This window comes from Ammodytes marinus, assembly GCF_949987685.1.
Source record: "Ammodytes marinus genome assembly, chromosome: 13".
Taxonomy (NCBI): domain Eukaryota; kingdom Metazoa; phylum Chordata; class Actinopteri; order Uranoscopiformes; family Ammodytidae; genus Ammodytes; species Ammodytes marinus.
Window position 1 is genome coordinate 10,668,108 of NC_137217.1, and position 22,284 is coordinate 10,690,391.

At 40.5% G+C, this 22,284-nt stretch overlaps 2 protein-coding genes across 3 annotated transcripts in view; both read right to left on the bottom strand.

Annotated features, from left to right (window-relative positions):
* spire1b (spire-type actin nucleation factor 1b) overlaps positions 1 to 5,736 on the bottom strand; it is a gene marked incomplete at both ends in the record, with an annotated part of 34,616 nt that extends 28,880 nt beyond the window's left edge. The window contains one exon of the mRNA XM_080039046.1: positions 5,376 to 5,736. Coding sequence (XP_079895172.1) covers positions 5,376 to 5,736 — 361 coding nt within the window. The remainder of the gene's footprint in view (positions 1 to 5,375) is intronic.
* Positions 5,737 to 8,249: 2,513 nt separating this feature from the next.
* On the bottom strand, positions 8,250 to 16,812 carry LOC307259054 (V-type proton ATPase subunit C 1-A-like). Of its 2 annotated transcripts, none has more exons than XM_080038777.1 (13): positions 16,676 to 16,812; positions 16,025 to 16,194; positions 14,765 to 14,832; positions 13,153 to 13,238; positions 12,921 to 13,015; positions 12,562 to 12,653; positions 11,343 to 11,441; positions 11,154 to 11,222; positions 10,947 to 11,039; positions 10,584 to 10,677; positions 10,253 to 10,350; positions 9,970 to 10,096; positions 8,250 to 8,978 (listed from the first exon to the last, which is right to left on the bottom strand). In XM_080038777.1, the coding sequence occupies exons 2-13, from the start codon at positions 16,154 to 16,156 to the stop codon at positions 8,874 to 8,876; spliced, it is 1,158 nt and encodes a 385-aa protein (XP_079894903.1). In that variant the 5' UTR covers positions 16,157 to 16,194; positions 16,676 to 16,812; the 3' UTR covers positions 8,250 to 8,873. The 2 variants fall into 2 exon arrangements, with proteins under 2 accessions (XP_079894903.1, XP_079894904.1); XM_080038778.1 differs by having other exon boundaries at positions 16,025 to 16,177; positions 16,676 to 16,791.
* Between the last annotated feature and the right edge of the window lie 5,472 nt (positions 16,813 to 22,284).

Genomic DNA, 22,284 nt, shown 5'->3' on the forward strand with positions numbered 1-22,284 from the left:
ACTTCGACATGTGGCGGGTAGGCGGGGGATCAAACCTCTGACCCTGCACTCCAGAGGCAACCTCCCTGCCCACTTCGCCACTGCCGCCCTCATCATCTACAGTATATCATCTCATACTTTGTGTTCACTGCTGGAAAAATCACAGGCCATTGATTGTTAATATATACAAACAAAAAGGAATGAGAAATTCCAGTTATCAATTTTTCTGATGATTTTACCCCAAAAGTTAACTAATCGGGAACAGAACTAGTCCACAAATGCTAGCATTATTCTTTTAGGTTGATAGTGTAGCTTTAAAGCAGTGGTTCTCAAAGTGCTCTCAATGTGTAGAAAGTTTTGAACAATAAAGTAGAATAAATATTTGAATGCAATACAGAAAGCCTCAGTGCCTTGATTTATATTCCATTAGATGTGTGTCAATGGGAGCGAGTTGTCTTTTCCTTAACATTTCCACCATAAATAAATACAGAAGACACCAATTACTGCATAAAAATTAACCAAAATGCACAAAATGAAGTGTTCGAACCTCAAATTTTTCTGGGGGACAACCCCCAGACCCCCGCTTTTAATGTGTGTTCCCCAATGTTGAAATGAGACCTAGCCCTTCATTTATTACTTTAAATGTGTTAATTACACAGTATTGGATGCTGACCAATACATGTAAACTGTAAAGACGCAAAGACGCTGGCCATTGAAATTATTTCAGTTTTATCAGTTTTTTTCCTTCGGAGGCCCTCGGTCCAATGTTGGGTTCCTAAATTGGCCCTCAGCTATCAAAAGTTTGAGAACCCCTGCTTTAAAGGATAAGACTAGTCTTATTTTATTTTTTATTCACGCCAACAAATTCAATTAAAAAGACCAACAACTACAATACAATAATCTGATTCACTATACTTTACGACTATCATACACTGTTTATGGCACTCAGACCCAAGTCTATTCCTTCTAAAAACACACATTTTGAAGGACTCAGTTATTTCCTAAAAAACAATCTCGGGCACTGTACAATTACTGTTGTTCTGTGATTTAGCACAACCTTGCATCTAACTCAACAGTGATTACATATTCTCTTCCTAGTTAAATACATTTCTGCAGAGGTGCTCTGTGCTCCAGTTACCATGAAAACTAGACCACTTTTAATAAAAGCTCTGTCTCATTTCTAATTACCTTATCGGTTTAGGTGGCATGTGACTGATGATCACACAAACTCCTCCCAAGAAGCCATGATGCATGAATGTATTCCCTTCAAAAAGAAGACCCACTTTAAGGTTTCCCGGGGGCAACATCATTCCAGTTTTTCTTCACCAACAAACAGCCTGCTAACAGATGACCCTCTTAACAAACGGCTGTTTTGTATTGTAACGCAGTATTGCAAAACCATGACAACTCTGACGTCATCTCATGACCCTAACTTGTATCAGCAGATATGCCACGCTACAGTGTACGGTGATGAGGAGTTCAATGTTATGTGTGTATGTCTCATATGTGTACTGCTAACAGTTAATTGAAAGTGCTTTCTTAATAATACTATAACACTTGGGGAATTTGCTAGCATTACATTAAATGTATTTATCAAAGTTTAGGCATGAAAGAAAATATTTACCAGGGCTCTTTAAAGTGTCCTGCTTTCATGATATACAGGCAGCGTATTCAGATGTAACGCAAAGTGTCAGCTGCCCTAGATAAATTGCTGATTGAATAACCTTGTCTGTCTGGTTTCAGCAAGTCTTTTTAGCAGATAAGGGTTTAATAGCCCTACAATCCTTAACACTTTGCCACAGATCTCATTACAAAAATTAGTTTTTCTGACTGAGCTTGTGCAACAGGGGGAAAGCCTGTGTGCCGAACAGCACAGATACTTGGCAATTAGAGCAGCAAATGACCCTGAAATCATTTGTGTGGTGATCAAAAACACTTGCAAAGCACTCCCAAATTTACTTGGAATTGCCTGAAGACATGTACAGCAAACTTGTCATTGGCTAGGCCTATATGGACCGATGTAGCTCTAGCTCAACAAATTTGAAAAACAACTTGATTGACACTTAACATTATGTGTTGTAATTGGGACAGTGTTGTCAGCATGCAAGCAGAAATAGCTAGCTAAAAGTAAGAAAATATCACATTCAATAGTTATATAAAAGTAATGGATACATGTTTAACATAATAAACTAAATTTAAACATATAGCTAAAAGTAAAGGGCAAATGGTTAAGCTATATAAAAGTATTTAATTGTAATTGATAAACAGCTTGTAGCCAAATAAAATTGATAAAAAGTTGCAAATAGTTAGCCAAATGGTTAAGGATGACCATTTATAATAAAATGGAGCCTGATAGATGTACAGTTGTTATAGCTAAATGGATTAATTGTTAAAATATAAAGCTAAAAGTAATGGATAAACTATTTAAATTGTTGGCCAAAGCATGGTGGATATACGTAGGTAGCTAAGATATTGCCTAAATATCAAAAAAAAAAGAAAAAGAAAAAAAAGGTTAAAAGTAAATGATAAATAGTTAATTTCTATCAAAAAAAAGTAACCTAATGGATACATGGTTAAAATATAAAGAAGACAAATGACTGAACAGTTGAAATAGCTAGCTTAAAGAAGACGTATAAGAGGTTGACATACAAAGATAGCCTAATAAATGAACAGTTGAAATAGCTAGCTTAAAGTAGCCTAATGGATACATGATTGAAACATCCAGCTTGTCAGTTCAATTGTATGAAAAATATGATATAGCCTACACTTTCAACTACCCAACTCAAAAGAACACATTGGAACATAACTGAGGCTATGTGGTTAGCCTGCATCAGACAAAACACATTAAAAAATAAGAAGTAAAATGAATAGAATATCAGAGTCTTCTGACTGGAACTGCGAAGCATCTCTAACTACATAATCCAAATTTGAGTTGTCTAACTATATCCCTCTATCTACATTCATCTCACCTTGTATAGGTAATTCACAAAAAGACTCATATTTTGCACATTATGTGTGTGATGTGAAGGGAACAATAAGATGTCCATCTGTTATGTAGCAACAGGGGTGCCGAAGCAATATATAGCTGTTACACAAACAAGACTGAACATCTCTCTGGTGAATATAGATGCCAAAATACTTGCTGAATTACAACGGTTCATTTCAACCCTAATACATTTTGAAGGATGTAACATTACATGAGCAACCGAGGAATAAAAGCCGGGACTCCCCCTCTCCAATGGTTGCTTCCATGCTCCTAAAAATAGCCCATTCATTCTAAGCATATAGATACAGGCCACAACAAGCATCATCATCTTAGCTGTGCCTCTTCAGATTTGCTCATGAGAAATGATTAGACAAAGCATGCTATGCGTTTACTGAATGCAAAGCAATACCTTTAACTCAGCAGGGGTCTGTAGAGTGAGCGTTTGTGTGTGTGTGTGTGTGTGTGTGTGTGTGTGTGTGTGTGTGTGTGTGTGTGTGTGTGTGTGTGTGTGTGTGTGTGTGTGCATGTGTGTGTGTGTTAGTGTGTACGTTGTGGCTGAGTTAAGAGCACATCCCTCAGGCCCTTAGGGATAGATTGATTGATATATAGACATTCGTAAGTCTGCTCTGCACTCTGTGTTTAGTGTGTATCAGCAAATGTGATTACAGCCGACGATGAACATGCCAGGCCTCGATCTGACATGACACAGTGATGTGTTTGAGTGCATGTTATCCTCCTCAGACACACCCATCGACTGTAGCAACACACATTGCATGGCATGCACCATCATCTGTTTTGGATCCTGTTTGATTCCTTTTTAAGAGGATCTATGTGAAATCGAATACAAGAAAAACACCAAGGAAACACTGTAACTCTCTACCATATGAAACACATATTACCATATAGTAGGCCTACTATTAAGTCACTATAAAAGCACTGCATAGCCCCAAAGTCACAATGTAAATCTCTAAAGGGATTTTTCCAGAATATTGCATTGATAATTCCTTTGGCTGCACTTTACTGCTGGTACTGTCTCCTCGCACTTAATCTGATATTTGAAGCTTAGCAATAGAGACAATGTCATACCAGCAGGGCTCTAACTCTTCATTTTAAAGGTGTAGTCAGCGAATTCTGGGGCACAGTTGTGGTCAAAATCACTTTTTGTCAAAATCAGTAAACATATCCTCAAAATCCGCTACCTGTCCGTATGTGTGCGCTGAAAAGGAAAAATATCCGTTGTTAATACACAGCCTATGCTCTGTAAATGGAAAATGTATGTAAACCAAGGGGCCCACTGTGTCTATAGCAACATGCACGTTTACAGAGCCTTGGCTGTGTATTTACAACGGATATTTTTTAAGCGCACACACAGTAGGCCTACAGACATGTAGCAGGTCATGAGGAGAAATTAACTAATTTTGACAACAACAAAAAAAAAGGTTTTGACAACAAGCTTTCTCCAGAATCGCTGACTCTACCTTTAAGTACCATTAAGTCACTATATACAGTAAGTGCTGCATAGCCCCACAGCTACTGGTGTAAATCATACACAGCAGGGCTCTAGCTCTTCATTTAAATGGCAGCTCATTAATTATATAGCTGTAATCAATGGGTTTTCATGTTTCATGTAGTTAGGAACAAATGAATAATATGGGCCATGGCCATAAGCAAAGTGTGAAGTTTCACACATACAGGCATCAACCCACACCTTAATCCGCTCAGTGCCAATGCACCTCTCAGCATTGTTATCACCTGTTTTAATCAGATAAAGCTGAATGAATACACTGATCCCAGATGAACCGACAGACAGACTAGGGAGGCTTTTAATAAGAGACCACATGAAACCACATTATGTGTGCCTTCAGTGAGGAGGAAATGGGTTGAAGCAGTGAAAACAGTAGGCCTATGGAGCCCCAGGGGTCTCTGATGGTATTCCCTTTGTTTATCCTGGGAAAGGTCATGTGTATGGAGCCTTCACCCTGGCCTGGTCCCTGGCTGTTGTGGTCCTGTTCCAGATTATAGAGAGATTATATTATATAGAGATTTAGAGGGATGCTGAGGTACACTGCACATAGAGCACCTGACCAGGGAAAGCATATGGAAAGCCTCCACACGTGCAGCAGGAAAATATGTGCAGGCCTACACATTATATCTTTAAGTGACATTATTCTGGTAACACTATAGGCCTACTATTCCTGTTATATTCTATTCCTATTGGGGATAATAGACTACACAATAGTGTTTCTATGATTTTGTAGTCAATAGTTCCCTAATTAAATGTAGCCTAGCCTTTTGCAGTAATTTACATAAGGACAATCACAACACCTGAGCCCCTTTATTTGCAATGCAAGACAGTAATGGCCTGCCCTAGATCCGAGTATCTTAAAATGTGTCTTCAATCATAATTTACCTTCACAGCCCTGGTGCTCCACCCTCACAGAGCCGTCTTTCTGTATCCTAACATCCTCCGGTCCGGATATCTTGATCGGAGCGGCCGCTGAAGATGCTCCGGAGGCGGCGGCGGAGCTCCTCCTGGCCCGGTGCCCCATCGCCAGCGTCCTGCAGCACTGGTAACACACGGCCCAAGCCTGCTCCTCATTGATGGGCTGGTTATAAAGCCTCAGTATGTCCTCCAAAGAGAGCCACTCCGACCCCGCTGCTTGCTCCGCCGTTGAATCCATCGCGGTGTTGTGTTGATGCTCATCCCGGTGAGTCGCCGCAGCAGCAGCATCCGTCAGCCCTCCGTGGTCCCCGCGTCGCCGCTCGGCCATCCTTTCATTATTCTCGCTCAGCGCAGGAGGCGGCCCGATGTCCAGAATAGGTCCAAGATGCTAGTATGCCATATGCGCAAGTGGACCTGGAGGCATTGATGCTTGCGTCCACCTCTCTTGCCCCGTTCAGTTCAGGCGTCGGTAGGCTATAGCAGCAGCAAGACGGTGTGATTTTTGCCTTCCTTCACTGTGTGTCTGTGTTGGTGTGTGTGTCTCATAGACACAGCAAGGCGGGCTCACTCCTCCATCACATGATTCTCTCTCTCTCTTTCACACACACACACACACACACACACACACACACACACACACACACACACACACACACACACACACACACACACACACACACACAGGCTATAGGGAGAACGGGGTAATCTGAGCCACTTTTTACATTTGCTCCCCTCTAAGCGAGCTAAAATGATTTATCACTCAAATTTACACATTTCCCATTAATTCAGGATGTTTCATAGAAATGTGCATTAGCAGAATTTTTTCAAGACAAAGGGCAGTGAAAATATGATTGTTTTAAAAAAAGTTGTCATGTGGCTCACTTTACCCCAGCTGTGGGGTAAACTGATCCACTTACTTTTTCCACTCTGAAACTACCATAACAACACATATTGTAACAGTAAGAATCCTGAAAGCAAGCCACACATTCCAGTACTAATGTCGGACTAGTAAAAGAATGATGGGGTTTGGTCAATTAAGCAAAGCAAATTTTCTAAACACTTGAAATTAACTCTGAACAAAATCAAATACAACATATTATAATTCAAACGGTTTTAATAAGATTCAAATGAAAGATAGAACCAGTTAGATTAGAACACAGTCTGGGGGTCAGAACACAGGACCTTTAGAGCCAGCTTGTGTCTGGGGGTCAAAGCATAGGAAAATCAGAACCAGCGAGAACAGCCTGGGACTCAGAACACAGGAGAAGACCCAACTGGATTATAACATCAGCCTGTCATACTCTACAACTATAGGCCTACTCTACATTCCAGCCCTGAAGGTTACAGGGAAAGATTAGAAGGTGCTCTTTCCGTGTGGTTGCCCCAGGTCGTCTTCCTGGTGTATTTCCTTGGCATGATGGCTTTTCTACAATGTGTATGACATTAAAATAAAACACGTCATGTAATATTACATTAAAATATGTTTAAGACTAAACTTAACTTGTGCCTCATGGTGGGGGAAAGTGAGACAGTGGCTCACTTTCCCCCACAACATTTGGCTCACTTTCCCCCACCACCACAATCTGAGAAAAAAACTACCTCTCTTAGCATTTCAGGCTAATCTTTAGCTAATATCATCACATGGTTTTTATATGTTGATAGTTCATCAACACGTATGATAGAAGTTTTTCTACGTGAATACATTTGCTTTGGCACAACAGTTGATTAAGTTGACAGCAAGGAAATTTACTTTTACATGCAAAATACCTATTTTGGTGAAAAAACATGCTTACCACTACACCATGAGGTCCTCTCTTTCAGGGCCATGGGGAAATGAGAGGGGCTTGAAAACATATGTCTCACATGACCACAAATGTTTTCCGTTGCCTAGATACAGGGGGTGGCTCACATTACCCGATGCCTCAGATTCCCCCGTTCTCCCCTATATATATATATATTCATTGACCAAGAGCACTATCAGGATTCCTGGGAGAATTCAAAGGAATCCTTAAGGACAGAGAAGATAGTTCTCTTCTCTTGGTCAATGCAATTGTTTGTAAAGCTATTTTCTGCTAACGGCCGGGTTTATTCATTTCATCTAGTGTCACCAGTTTATTTATTTCATTTTTAACTGTACTCATTTCAATCTTCATATAGTCTTCTTGTCCCTGATCTTGTGTAGGCTACTTTAATTGATGTTGAATGTGGTGTATGTATGAGAATTGTGGTTGATTGTGCTAATTTTATCATAGTGCTGCCTTCTTGGCCAGGTCGTTCTTGAAAAAGAGATTTTAATCTCAATTATTTTTTACCTGGTTAAATAAACGATATTGATTGATTGACACACAATATGTAGGGTACCTGGTCATTTAAGTCCATTGAGTTGTCAAAAGTTTTAGGTAGAAAAAAATGCAGAACAGTCACTTATTGTGACAGTTCTATTTTTTATTGAATGCACTAAAACATAGGCTACCTCCAACATAGCCCTATAGCGATATCGTGGAAGGACCTCACCCAAAGTGTCCGTTTAGTGCCCTCTGTTGTCGGTATCTGCAGCTGCATGCCCTAAAGGTGACGGTTTTTTTCCGCAGCCATGTGGATTCTGCTTAAGAGAAACTTTCCTTGAAATTGCTAGTGGCTTTGCAAATGACCATGAGTCATCATGAGTCTTCCCACAGGATCTCTCTCTTTCCTACACAGACATCACATGCATATCACCATATTACGCACACGCCATATTCAAGCATAAGCATTCAGTGATCGATCAAAATAATATATAATATGCAATGATTAATATACACACAGTGGTTATTTATTAACCAATTCAAACACATTTGATATGATTTATTCACTGATCGGAGTTATTTAATCAATGGCTTACATGATACTTTGATAAAGATCTCTTTTGACGGCAAATATACACAACATGATACAACAACATCTACACACAATCACACACATCATCTTTGTTACACAATGTCTGCACTGGTGACCCCACAGTCTCAGAAACACATGCCAGATCTGGTAGCCATGGTAACAGTGATGACAACGCCCACATGTAAAAAACACCAATCTCTGAACACAGATACAGAAGATGAAGCTCAAGGTACACACCAGCATATGTGGAATGATGCAGTAAATACACAATAACTCTCCAGTACTTTTTTTTTTATCCATCTCACATCTAAAAACAGCTAATTATGAGTGACGTGAGAAGAAAAACAAACTGTAAACAAAAACTTATATTTAAAAAGTTTTTTTGCTGTCCCTTGATTGTTATTGTGATGAGAATTTGCTCATGGGCCCTTTTTTCACCACAAGGAATGAACATGCAGCATTGATATTCAAGCAGCTGATGGGGACAGGGGGACAGTGAGGAGACAGACAGTGGGAGGAGGAGAGAGAGGTTTGGACCTAGGAAAACATAATTAACATTCAAAAGAAAGAAAACATAGGGGGAAAGTGTTAAACTTTAAAGTCCAACAGGTTGCAGTCGATCTTGTAGTAGACGTAAGGATAATACTCCTGCTGGCTCAGGTTTAGGCCTGGGATGTCCATCGCCATCGCAGACTGAAAGACAGACACAGTGCAGGCTGTTATTACTGGGTGTAATAAGGTCTTTTCGATTTGAGCGAAACTCCTTTTCATGATAAGTTTCTGATCATTTCAACTAATTAAACTAAAGCATCCATTATTTGATACATAGCTACAAGTTCACTACATGGACTGTATACATAAAGAGATTCAAACCGCTGTCATTTTTTATTCTTTTTTTTTGGCAGTAACCAACTTTGGCCATGAGAGAGAGCACTTGTGATTCTGGCACATTGATGGACACAAGTACCTGGATGTCCTACTACAACCAAGCCACCAGGCAATGAGACGGCTATATAAGCAAAAGGGACAAGCTCAAGGTGCAATGTTGTGACAAAATAGTGTGACCCAATTGTATGCATACGATACTGCATGCTTTTTAAGGGCAGCTGCAGAATGTAATATAGTACAAAGGAAATAGTACACGTTTTGGAATCTTGGATCTACTGTTTTTGCAGTTAGTATACAAAACAGCATCCTTTACCATCTTATTAAACAGGAAGGGATTCAGTATCAACCAATCTGTCAATCAAACTGTGATTTGGAATGTACCAGGCATTCAACTTAAACAGACTTTCAACAGCTGTAAGTAGGTCATCTATTTCCCTTGCACAGTGCATTATGGGAGAATAGTGACTTTGTTTCGTCAATGTGCCAGTTCAATACATTTACGACATGCTTCATGTTCTGTGGATGGTAAATCTTTCTAAATAAAAAGGAAGGAATCTTTCTAGTATAGTTATGTAATTCATTGTATGTTATAATATTCTGTACTGTGTTTATCATTTAAGTATGTATCAAATACTATGTTATACCCTAACTACTCACACTGGAATACTATGAAAAAGTTTTTTTTTAGTAGCACCATTCTCTGTTGCCTCATGATGTGCAGTTTCCTTCTTATTAATACAACCTGGTCATGTGAACCGCTGTAAGAAGCTTGATATAATATTATCACAGTACTCACATCAATGATATTTGATGCACTGCTGTCCAGGTGTTTGTAGAGATCATTGAGCACCTCCCTGAGCTTCTTCTGGGTCTTCTTGGTTGGCTGCAGGAGCATGGCCTGAAAGTTCACCGGCAGCCCATATCTGGAGGAGCACATTACACAAATACTCTATTCAAAACATTTTCAATTTTTAACTGCTGCCCTTTAAAAAAGGAAGCAGGCACTGTTTAATGATATGTCAGCTGATGTATTGTTATATGTGTGGGTGGTATTAGGGTTTTTTTTCGGATTACAGTACCTTAAAACAGACTCCACAAAGACCCTAAGTGCTTTGATGTGGATCCACGCGATGAAGGCTTCACTGAAGTTCACTTTCAGCCATCGGACAAGCGGGCCCTGCACAAGAAAAGATGGAATAAAGGTGCATATGTTTTTGAGGTGTGGCATTACCTCGCCAAAAACAGCCGTAGATTTAATTTATTACCAAATAGATCAAATGTTTTGTTTTCTCATCAACACTAAATTTGGCAGGTCATAGAGAAAAGTATGGAGCTATATTTCTAGTTCTGTCTAAGTAAGAAACTGCTTATATCCATTTATGACAAGTCTTTCCTGTTCTAATCACTTACAAACTGCTTCTTCTTATCAGTGGAGAGTCTGGTCATCTCCTCCTTGTCCGCCTTCATCTCCTCTTCATTGTACCTGAAGTCCCTCACAGTGAATCTAGAAACAAGATTTAGTGGGCAGAAATCAGCCACAATTGATAATAAAAATTTCTATTTCACACATTAAGAAAATGTGCTATGTGAAATATGTGCTGTGTGAAAATCCGCCCACAGTATATTATGAACCCTTGATCACTGTCTAGTAGGAGTATTTTGTAAGAGCTATTTATATTTGCTAAGCAGTCTGGCTTCTTATGAAATGAGCAAATTTTCTTTCGTAGACACTTTTCCCACCTCCAGTATGTCTTCGCTCAATACAACTCTTACTTGCTCTCTCTGGCTTTGTGCTTGAAGTCATCAATGGCTTTCAGAAATAGAGTGACACTGAACAGTCCACTGTCGTTGTCTTCGAATAGCAGACTGGAAGAAGAGAGAGGTACTTGCTTTAATGACACTGATAAAAAAAAACTGTAAACTTAACCTCAAAGTATATTGGGCATACAAATTAAATCTGTGTTAATCTGTCTTGCTTACTTTGAGGATCGAGGCACCACCATCTCAGCCAGTGTTTCATATGCCTTCTGCCAGTCGGTGTATCCCGTCCTGCGAGAACAAAGGTACAAGGAGATGATAAGATTTCTGGTTTAACGTTCTCCTGAATCGCCCTGCCTCATGATCCCAATTCAGTCACTTGACATGCTCGCAACATTTAGTCATACTCACTTTGGTACAACTACCAGCAGAGTGATGAGGTACTCTGAATCCAGCACAAAGTCATCCTTCTTGACAATGTCACCCAGGCTCCTGGTCATCAGGCTCCCCCTGGTGGCACAAAACAGTGTTACAACAACATGGACGTAACAGGGAGATAGTACTAAGTGCTTCAGAAATGCAGAACATTTTCAGATCGTGCTGACATTGCCCTAGAAAAATGGTCAGTGATTTTTCACGTATATAACCATAGTTGTAGGGGATGTGTTACATGGCCTGTCAGCTTCTGAGAAGTCGCTAAAAGACACTAGTTGAAAGGGTTACCAAAGGTATATTTCTTTATTTGTGACTTTTTTTTAGATTTTCCTAAATGTACTTTGTGCTTGGTCTACATTACTTGTAACAAAACACTTCAGAATGTAGGACTATCGCTGCGTTCCAATACCCGTTCAATATGCCCTCGTTCACTTGCCCTCGGGGGAATCCCCGCCGCCATCATAAGTGTCGTTCCAATTGTCTGGAAACTGAAGTGAACTTCGTGAGATAGACCCTCGGAGGGCTGAGTGATCAAGTGAACATCTATGGTCACTCCGAGGTGGATATCACCCACAGTGCATTGCAGTTCGTCTTCATCTCCTTTTATTTTCCGGTAGACTGTATGCTTTTAGGGACATAGCGGCCACCCACAGGACAGATATGTATATAAATATATTCCAAAACGCCTGAATTAGCCTATCCTATTTCCATAGGAACAATCCAGTGAATGTAGGATATTGCAGTTTACACATTGCTGCTATAACACCAATGGCTGCCAATTATAGGACTATTTAAAACAAATGTTTTTGGTTGAAACTAACAGAAATAAGAAAATACGTCGGAATACGTGTAAGTAACAATATCTTGATAATCTGAGTTACCATGTCGAAATTCAATGTTTGTTATGCTATGGAAATGGCTTTCTGCAATATAGGCTACCTTGTCAGAATGTTATAATTCTGTATTATTTGCATTCAAAACTACCTACTGACTGTCCATTGCGACTACAAGGGCAAGTGGGTTCCATTTAAATCCCCCGCTCCTCCCCCAACCACTCTCCCTCCGCGCTCCAAGTTCCCTCTGTGCAACGTATGCTGGTACGTCATACCAAGGGCTGAGGGTAAATGAACGAGGGGAAGTGCAACTAATGAAATGCAGCTCGACTTTGCACATTGGTACATGTGGCATTACTTACGCATTCTTCCTTTCTAAGTTCTGCAGGGTTCCCTTTAGGTTGTTGTAAGCTGATGCTCTGGACTTCAAGTCGTTGTCAATCTGGGTCACTTGCTGTAAAAGATATATTTTTTTTAAATGGATGAAAGGATTTATGGGTGACAGAAAAAGAACACAGGAACACACTCTTTAATAAAGACACACCACTACACAGAGCACCTAAGAGAAACTTTGGTGCATCAGGTAAATTAAGTCCTATTAAGATAGTGTTAGAGCTCTACCACCATTGGCACATAAATACAAATATTAAAAATAATACGGAAAGTGTACAAACATATATGCACAAATATTGACAAAGGTACATGCAAGCAAGAAACTAACCTTTGAGATGATTTCAGAGATGTTTTTAAGCGACTGTTTGATGGGATATTTTGCCATGTCCCATTGAAACCTTGTGATGAAGGTGACAAGATCAACTAAAAAAACAAAGAACAGGAGACCTGTTAGGCTGCATTCTGTTTATCATCATATTATATTTACATAGAAGCTCGGTAAAGGTACAAGGTGTGCAATCATTGTTTGTAGGTGCAAAATGAATCATGACACACTATACCTCCATTGGCCAGCAGGTTCTCCTGCACTTTGTCTCGGCTATCTTCCAGCACGTCAGCCATGTACTGAGCAACCTTTTTCACCACACTGTGAACAGAGCCAGGAGACATCAAAAACATGCCGTACCAACAGAAGCTGTGTGCACAAGGCAGTGTGTGTAAACCACACAATCAGCCCGCACATGCTCACAAGCCCAACGCGACTTCGTCCCCCAAATGTAACACAAACATACACGCACATCAAACACTTTCGCATGCTCCCGCCAAGGCAATTTCATGACACTGCAATTTATAATAGGGTAGGCAGAGTTCAAGATTGTTTTAACCACACTGTTCAGCAGCACATCAAAGCAGAGCTGTGTCTACAGTGATGAAGCCAAGGAGAGACTCAGAGCCAAGTCACATCTCATGCCCAAAAAGTTCATAAGAAGGTATATAGGCCGCTTAGTTTTGAGTTTAACTTTCTACAAAAACATTTTTTTTGTTCATATAATGATTAATGACAACTAAATAATCCCAATAATCAAATGAAAACAATAAATGTATTAATGGGTGAATTTTTGAAGGATTCAGTAGAGGTTAGTTATTCTTTTTTTCTCTCCGCTATGCTGGCCGAAAACGTCAAGAAAAGGAACTAGATTGAAGGGCAGGCTGAAGTAAAAAAACAAGTGAAACCGTGTCGCAAGGCCGCTCTTTTCTCACAGCCCTGGAAATATCCACAGAGGAAGCGAAGCAGAGCTCGGGCAGTAATGGCTGTGTGTGAGTTTTGGATGTCAATATTTCCAAAAGACTATAAATTACACTCAAAGATAGTCTGCGGCACATGACTCACTGGGTATAAATATGCCTCAAGAAAGAGCTGCTTGTGTGTCACCCAACTGTAAATTGCCAAGTTTAGACTGCGGGGCCCGCTAGCCTCAGGCCCCTGTGAAATTCCTCATTGTTACAAGGTAAGGGAAGGGATTAGGGAATGGTACACCAGCTACATCAGAGGGTCAGGCTAGAGGAGAGTCTTTGCAAGCCCTTTAAAACACAGACAGACTGTATTCAACATGATTATGAGAGCCCCGATTAAAATAATCATTTAAAAGGTGCAGTGTGTAATATAGGAGTATTTTGAAAGCATCTAGCGGGGAAAGTTCTAGATTGCAACACTGTGTGTCTACCCCTCCCGGTCGGAGAATGTATAGCTACGGTGGCCTTCAAGGACATAAAGTTACTCATTTACCATCAATAAGTAGTTACTGAAGATGACCTCATTCACCACTGCCACAAGTCTTTCCACAATATCAAGTGATGAGGTGAAGATGTCTTTAGTTATTTATTCTGTAGTACTTAGTCATCCAACAAGTGTATTTCCGGTGGACACCTACTAAATATAAAACTGCTTAAGGCTCTTAAGTTTGTCCGTAGAAACATGGAGGTGCAACATGGTTTTCTAACAATTATGCACTGATTAAAACATAATTATGTATATTGCATTCCAATTTCAACCAAGTCTGTGAAAAACACCATTTTCTTCTTCACACTGCACATTTAATCGCAAAAACAAGACTTCCTCAGAAACAGAAAAAAGCTTTGTTCATTCCATGTGGGAATACAGGAGGAGTGTACCTTTCGACAAAGGAGTCTAATTTGGCCAGTTCATCCGACAGGCCGACCAAGACATCTAGCGTCCCCACCTGTTAAGGAAAAACACAGAAAAAGTGAGACATAAGCACTTTATGACCGCTGTCTACCAAGCACTCTCCATGCTACTCGACTGACTCCGAGTTCTGTGCGGAATCAGCTGTCCTAGGAACGGACGCTCCCCACCTGCTATTGCCTCACATCAGCACTGATTCACCGTCCATCAGGATAGTACTCTTTCTACTCGCATGCTTGTTCAATCTTTAAGTTCATTTTTGCTTCGCTCATTGGTTGTCTGTCTGTCCTCTTCCAGTTTTCCCTGGTGGTGACGAGACGGTGTGGATCCGGTCCCCCCTCTGGCAGCATCTGAAGTCCTCCTGCATCCACACTATTCACACTTTACTTTAGTATTACCATTTAAACATCTAGTCAATGATTAAATTCCTTTATGATTTTTCTCTACTTATGACATCTATTGCAGTATGTCCGTCCTGGGAGAGGGATCCCTTATTTTGTCGACTCTCCCTGACATTTCTTAAAAAAAATAAAAAATGTAATCCCGGTAAAGGGTTTTTTACTGGGAGTTTTTTCTCAGCCGAGCTAAGGGTGTAAGGGCAGGGTGTCATATTGTATCATATTGTATGGAATGTAAAGCCCACTGACGCAAATGTCTATTTGTGATATTGGGCTATACCAATAAAACAGATTTGATTTGATTTGAGTTCACCAGTCCTGAGTTTTTGTGTTGTTTAAAAAAAATCTAAAATAATGCAGTCAGCAGGGTTGTGTGTTCAAACAAGTGATTTCTGGGGGTTCAATCGGCCTACAGTGACGTCCTGTGGGGCCCCTCTGCGCTTAGGGATGGCGCCTCTTTGTCCGGAGCCGCTCATGCATCGCTAAAAGTTCCAGGAGAACGCCGCGGTCCCCAGGGTCAGCGGGGTTACTTCACCTTCGGCACAGAGAGGGGGAAACCTGACCAGACGAGGTAGGGTTGCTCTGTGGACGAAAACTTCACCAAAGGCAACACTTCAACATGCAGGCGAAGGATCTGTGTAAAGACTGCTTCCCGTGCACACAGTCAGCTTATTCTTGACAGTGGATATATAAGGTGAGTGATTTTTCTTTACTATTTCTTCATGTAAAAGCAACATTTAGCTTTTTTCCCCGCCGTTGATTCAAAAGAGGCTCTATACTTCGGAGTGGAAGGAAAAATAGCAAGACATTTTGACAAGCAGTAAAGCCCACCTTGAGGTCTGGGATGTTGAACTTGTGGTTGGCAGAGAGGTTGTTGTTGCGTGTAGTGGCGGCCATCATCATGTCCCATGTCTGCTGGCAGGTCTTCTCTCCCGGAGCAGAGATCAACCAGAACTCTGTCATGGTCACACAGCACTGGTGCAGCTAGAGATAGAAGACAACTGAAGGAGGAGGACTGTAATTTAGTGTGCTGATATTAGTTCAGCTCAACATTTAATAAAACACTGAGAAACACCAATTTGTATCTTATCAACAGCACTGGCTTTGCTATGTTGTCATACCTACTGTTTGTAGCTACACTTAAGCTCCAGAGAGCCGCTCGTGCTGTTGTGATTGAAGTGTAGCCTACCTACTGATACTGTTTACCACAAAGCAAGCTAATGAAATGATGCTACACTAGCAAGAGGAATATTGCACGCCTGTGTTACTTTTTTTGTTCCAAGAAAAGAAAAAATAACTCATTTTCGTTACACAGCCATAAATAGGAATGAAACGGGACATCCAAACCTAAGCTGTCAAAAAAAATAAGAAGATGGTAAAGGTCAGACACTATCTAGCAGGGATTAGCTACCGTTAGCCACTTAGCTTTGCTCACAACAACAACCCAGATGGACATTGCTATTGTTTAACATTTTCACTCACCTTTGAATGCAAAAAGCGTCCGTAAACAGTGAAAGATGCAGCTGCTGATAGTGTTTTTTTTCTACTGCTTGATAATGTTCATAGTTGCCATTCAGTACAGTTGGTGAGGTCTCCTGACAGCAGCATCAGAGTCAGCTGATCTGCCAGAGGAACCGGAAGGCCTCTCACACGGTTTTCTCACTAAGGAGGCTCAGCAGCGGCCACCGGCGGTGGACTGGTGTACTGCAGGCAAACTCACTTTCAATATTTGCAGTGTGATTGTGATTCTTGGGAGTTGACAGTTTTTCTCGAATGCTTTTAGACACCACACGATTAATGAAACTTGGATGCGCTTGATTTTCATCATCACCTTTTTAAGGCGAGACACTGCAGGTGAATAGAATAACATTTTTAATGCACAGACAGATATCAGTCACCATGAAACGTTGCCAGTTTATAACATAGCCTACATTAAAATAATACTTTTTTGTTTGATACATTTTTCAGCAATGTTTGAATTAATAGGCAAAATTGACAATATTTAAGTATCATTATACATAAATGTACATTTTTTTTAAAATGTTGGATAAAGCCTAAGTAAACATCTTTATTTCGTTTTTTCAACATATTAGAGTCCAACGTTTTTTACTGAACAGTTTCACTCATTTTATTTTAAAGATAAACTATGTACAGGTGTTTTTAAGAACAAAATGTCTCATGAATCAGACATTTAACAACATATGAACAAATCATTCTGTAATAACCCATAGAATAGTTAAGAATTATAATGGAAAGTTTAGTTAGTGTAAGTGCTTTATAAGTTTAGATGTTTGGCTAAGAGCATTGAAATAAACAAATGTTGAAATAATGGCCATTGAAGATGGTTGTATTATCAGTAATCCAAAATTTTCATTTAGTTGTTTGAAAGCAATTGTCTTTAACAGTCTAAAACATTTTAATTTTTTTTTATTTAAGACTTAGTTTAGAGTATGTTTATTCTTTTTTTTCATACTGCCACTGCATCGTTACAGATCTGTAGGCTTTAGATTAGAATCTAAACATTTCACTTCATTATTGTTTGATTTCATCTGCTGACTGTCAACACCAACCGATTATGACTGGAACAGACCCGGCCCGTCCAACTTGGTTGGGTGTGATCAGCTGTCTTACCCAAATGATATCCTTCAGATATCAGCTCAACATTCACATTGTGTGTTCACACGTAACCATAAAAGCTTAATTTTTAAACACCAAACATGACTTCACAACTTCTACAAAATACAGCTACATTTCAGGAATTTTATTTGAATTACTTTTTTTTTTGCTAAATCCCCCCCAGTCCATTGGAAGATCGTTTTAGCCGAACCAATATTGTATTGTTGTTCTATGGCAAGTCAAAATGTCTGCTGTGAGAAGGTTCTATTGACTTGTATTAGCTGTCAAAGGGGAAAGTCAGCTCAAGGGCCTCTGCTGGATGTAGACACCTTCTACTTCTTCCACTTCTGCGGTTTCCGCAACCCCAGAAAGTGGCGTGCTCTTTTCCAGAATGAGGCTTTCTTGTTGGTCTCTGGTAGCTCCTCCCCAGGGACTTCAGCCTCAAGAAGTTCCACTGGTGGTTTGGTGGGGAGGGACTCCTTTTTGATAAGCTTTTCTTTAGCTACTGTGGCCTCCTCCAGAATATCCAGGGCTTGAGCATTGAGGAGGGACTCTTCCAGCCTGCACAGCTTCTCCTCAGATGCTTTTGCCTCTTCCAGACATTCTAGGGCTTGTTCTTTGTGTATGGACTCATTCAGCCTGCACGGCTTCTCCTCACATACTTCAACCTCCTCTAGAATATTAAGGGATTGTTCGTTGCCTAGGGACCCTTCGATTCTGCACGGCTTCTCTTCAGATACTGCTGCCACTTCCAGAATGTCCAGGGCTTGTTCATTTGGGATGGACTCATAGACCTTAGCCTCTTCCAGGAGTTTGATTGCTGGTACTTGAGGGAGGGACTCAACCTGCTTGAAGGGCTTCTCCTCCAATAATTCTGCTACCTCCAGAAGTTCCACAGCTGGTTCATTGGGGAGGGGCTCTTCCTGCCTGAAGGGCTTCTCCTCAGTTACTTCCACCTGAAGTTCAAGAGCTTCTTCGTTGGGGAGGGACTCTTTCTGTCGGTATGGCTCCTCCCCAGAGACCTCAGCCTCTTCCAGGAGTTCGATTGCTGGTCCATGAGGGAGGGACTCTTCCAGCCTACACGGCTTCTCCTCTGAGGCTTTTGCCTCTTCCAGACTATCTAGGGCTTGCCCTTTGCATAGGGACCCTTCGAGCCTGCAAAGCTTTTCCTCACATACTTCGGACTCCTCTGGAATATCCAGGGCTTGTTCGTTTGGGATGGACTCAGAGACCTTAGCCTCTTCCAGGAGTTTGATTGCTGGTACTTGAGGGAGGGACTCAACCTGCTTGAAGGGCTTCTCCTCTGATACTTCTGCCTCCTCCAGAAGTTCCTGAGATGGTTCATTGGGGAGGGGCTCTTCCTGCCTGAAGGGCTTCTCCTCAGTTACTTCCACCTGAAGTTCAAGAGCTTCTTCGTTGGGGAGGAACTCTTCCTGCTTGCAGGGCTTCTCCTCAGACACTTCAGCCTCCTCCAGAAGTGTCAGGGCTGGTCCAATAGGCTGAGACTCTTCTTGCTTGTATGGTTGTTCCTCTGATTCTTCAGCCTCTTCCAAGAGATTGATGACTGGTCCATTGGGGAGAGACTCTTCCTGCTTGCCAGAGTCATCATTATGGTTCTCCTGTCGCTTGGCTATCTTTCTTTTGCAGGGCTGAAATTCCTCTCTATCAGCCTTGAGCTCATTGGAAAGCTCAATGTTGAGTGAAATCTGTCTGTTGAGCTTAGTTTTCAGGTCTTCCAGCTCTCTCTCAAAACACCTCTTCATCTCAACAGTGTTTTCTTGCAGGACATTGATATCCTCCACCATCTTTTGATGGAGGACTTCTTGCTCAACCTGCAAGTTCTTGATCGTATGAAAGTCCTCGATCACCTTGTCTGCGTGAGACTTGATTTCTTTCTCGAGTTCATACTGAAGCTTTTCAGCTTTCTGTCTGACAGTGAGGACATCAGTTTCATACGTTTGGCTGATCTCATGGTGTGAAACTCTGGTGGTTTTTAGTTCTTCTTTAAGGAGCCTTATCTTCTCCCTCTCCCCCTGGAGCTCAGCTGTACATTTATCTTGGCTTGTTATATAAGCCACTTTCAGCTCCTCATAGTCATTCTGAAGGAGTTTCTTCTTCCTTCTCTTGCTCATATCCCTCACCTGAGTGGCAATCTTAGCAGTGTTGAGAGTGTCTGCATCACTGTACTTCTGCAGCCTCTCTAGCTCTCCTCTTGTGTCTTTCTCCTTGTTGATGAAGACCTCTTTAAGGCCTTTCTGCCTATCCAACTGTATTGTGGTTTCCTTCAGCTGGACATTAAGCCGTTGAACTTCTTGACGAAGTTCATCACACACCCTCAAGTAGTTCTGTTGAGGTCTAGTTGTGCCCTGTTGTCTATAGGTCCTATATCCTCTTGAGTCATTCCCTTGCTGCATTTTCTTTGATTATTAAAGTCTCAAAGTTATGCTGCTTTTAAAAGTTGCAGTTTGCCTGTGGTGATTAGATGTCTTATGTATCTGTGGACTGCTTTTTAAATCCTTGTAATATTTTGCTTTCTATCGCCTGTTGAAGGGTTTGAAATCACCTGGCTTATCAACTCTGTCCTACTTGTAAACTTTGATGATGATGTCATAGTATGTGTACTATCCTTTGATGTTATTTCTTTATCATATTTAGTTTTCCTTTGATCTTTACATTTAAAAAAATCTAAATCTGTTATTCAAATGTGAACACAATGGCCGCCCTTCTTATAGCATTCCAAACAGGTTTACAATTTGCTATTGATTCCAGCTCATAATATCATAATAAATGTGCAGTATAGGTGTTATAAAGGCCCCTACACATGATAAGCATTTTTACCACTTTGCCCTGGCTGTCCCATTGATTTCTTATGGAGTAGGCAGTGCATGAGGTGTTGTCTACCTTTGGTTTCCCTGAACTTTACAAGACATGCCACGATCTTCCAAGGAAAATAAATGCTTGGCGAACTGCTAATATCAGATAAGCTGTTATTGCTTATCATGTTAAATCCCCTTTATGTATCATTGAAATCTGCTATCCTCTTGCATATACTGTATACATTCAACTTTTCAGCTCTATTGTAAAAACCGGGGGAAAAATTGATTAAAACATTTAAATTTGTCATTGTCTTTTTACTTGGCTTTATTGAATTTTTTTAAATGTTAAGAATACATCTCACGGTAATGATTTTACTGATCTGGCTAAATGTCTTTTTATCAGTTAGTTTTGGTCAGTATAACTTTAAGACATTATTTTACATTTTAGATGGATAGATAGAGCTTCAACGTGTGCATAATCTATCCAAGCTTTCTCGTGTAGTGTAGTCTGCTCTGTCCCTTCCTCTAGACAGCCTCCGTGTTACATTTCCAGGTAAGTTTGTTGTCCAGGTTAACTCCCAGTTATTTGTAGCCCTTCACCACTTCAACCTCATCTCCCAGCATGGTAATAGTCTTCAGGTAGAGTGGGCTCACTGAAGAAGGTAGATTATGACACTTCTACTCCAACGTTGGGGCGATAGGCAGAGATACAGAGCAACCGGTCTTCAGTCACTGACCAGGTAAGACCAAAAAAAAAGTGGAGTACAGTAGAGCCACGAGGAAAACATTTATTTACAGCTAGTAGAAGTTAATTTAATTAACATGAATCTCTGAGGCACCTTTTTCAAAAACCTTTGCACAAATGTTCATCAGCCATCAGTCCTGCTCATGGACCTACTGTACAAAGAAAGGTCCTGCTCCACCTTTAAAATATTCTAGCCTCTATGCGAGCATGCATCAAAGAAGCTTGTAAGAAAAGTTGTTTTTCCATATTTCCTCCCGGAAAGTTTCATTTGCATGCTTTTATATTTATTTTATTTGTATTAAAGGTGCAGTGTGTAATATGACATCATCAAGTGGTACAATTCTAGATCACAACAGTTGGTCTCTATGGCTCCCGTTCAGAGAAGCAACAGGAATTCTTCAAGAACATTCCAGCTGGTAATTCTGATGGACACAGTGTGGCCAATTGTTCCAATCTGTGCTTCTGTAGAGCTGATGACATTCCAAATGACGCTTCCAAAATGGCGGCACCCATGCCTTGGTCCATGGTATGGGGAAATACGGAGATATAAGAGACCCTTTCTAAGGGAAAAAATAATACATTTTTAAAATTAAAAAAAATTCAGCTATTATGCACTAAATTAAACGTTCTTATGGATATTATGATTATTTTCTACCAAGTCTGCTATGAAAATAATCCCCAAATTCTACACACTGCAGGTTCAACAGTACAAAAGCCTTGCTATAAGGAATGTACTAATTTGAAAACTTGCACACAAACATTTTCTCTTCAGGACATTTGAGGAAAGTGTAAAAAGTGCAGGTACAGAGTTCTGTATGGTTTCTTGTTTTTAGGAAATCATCTTTTGAAAAAAGAATCCAATGGATGGCTGTATTTGGTATTTTGTTGTTCATTGTGCAATGATTGAATGACGG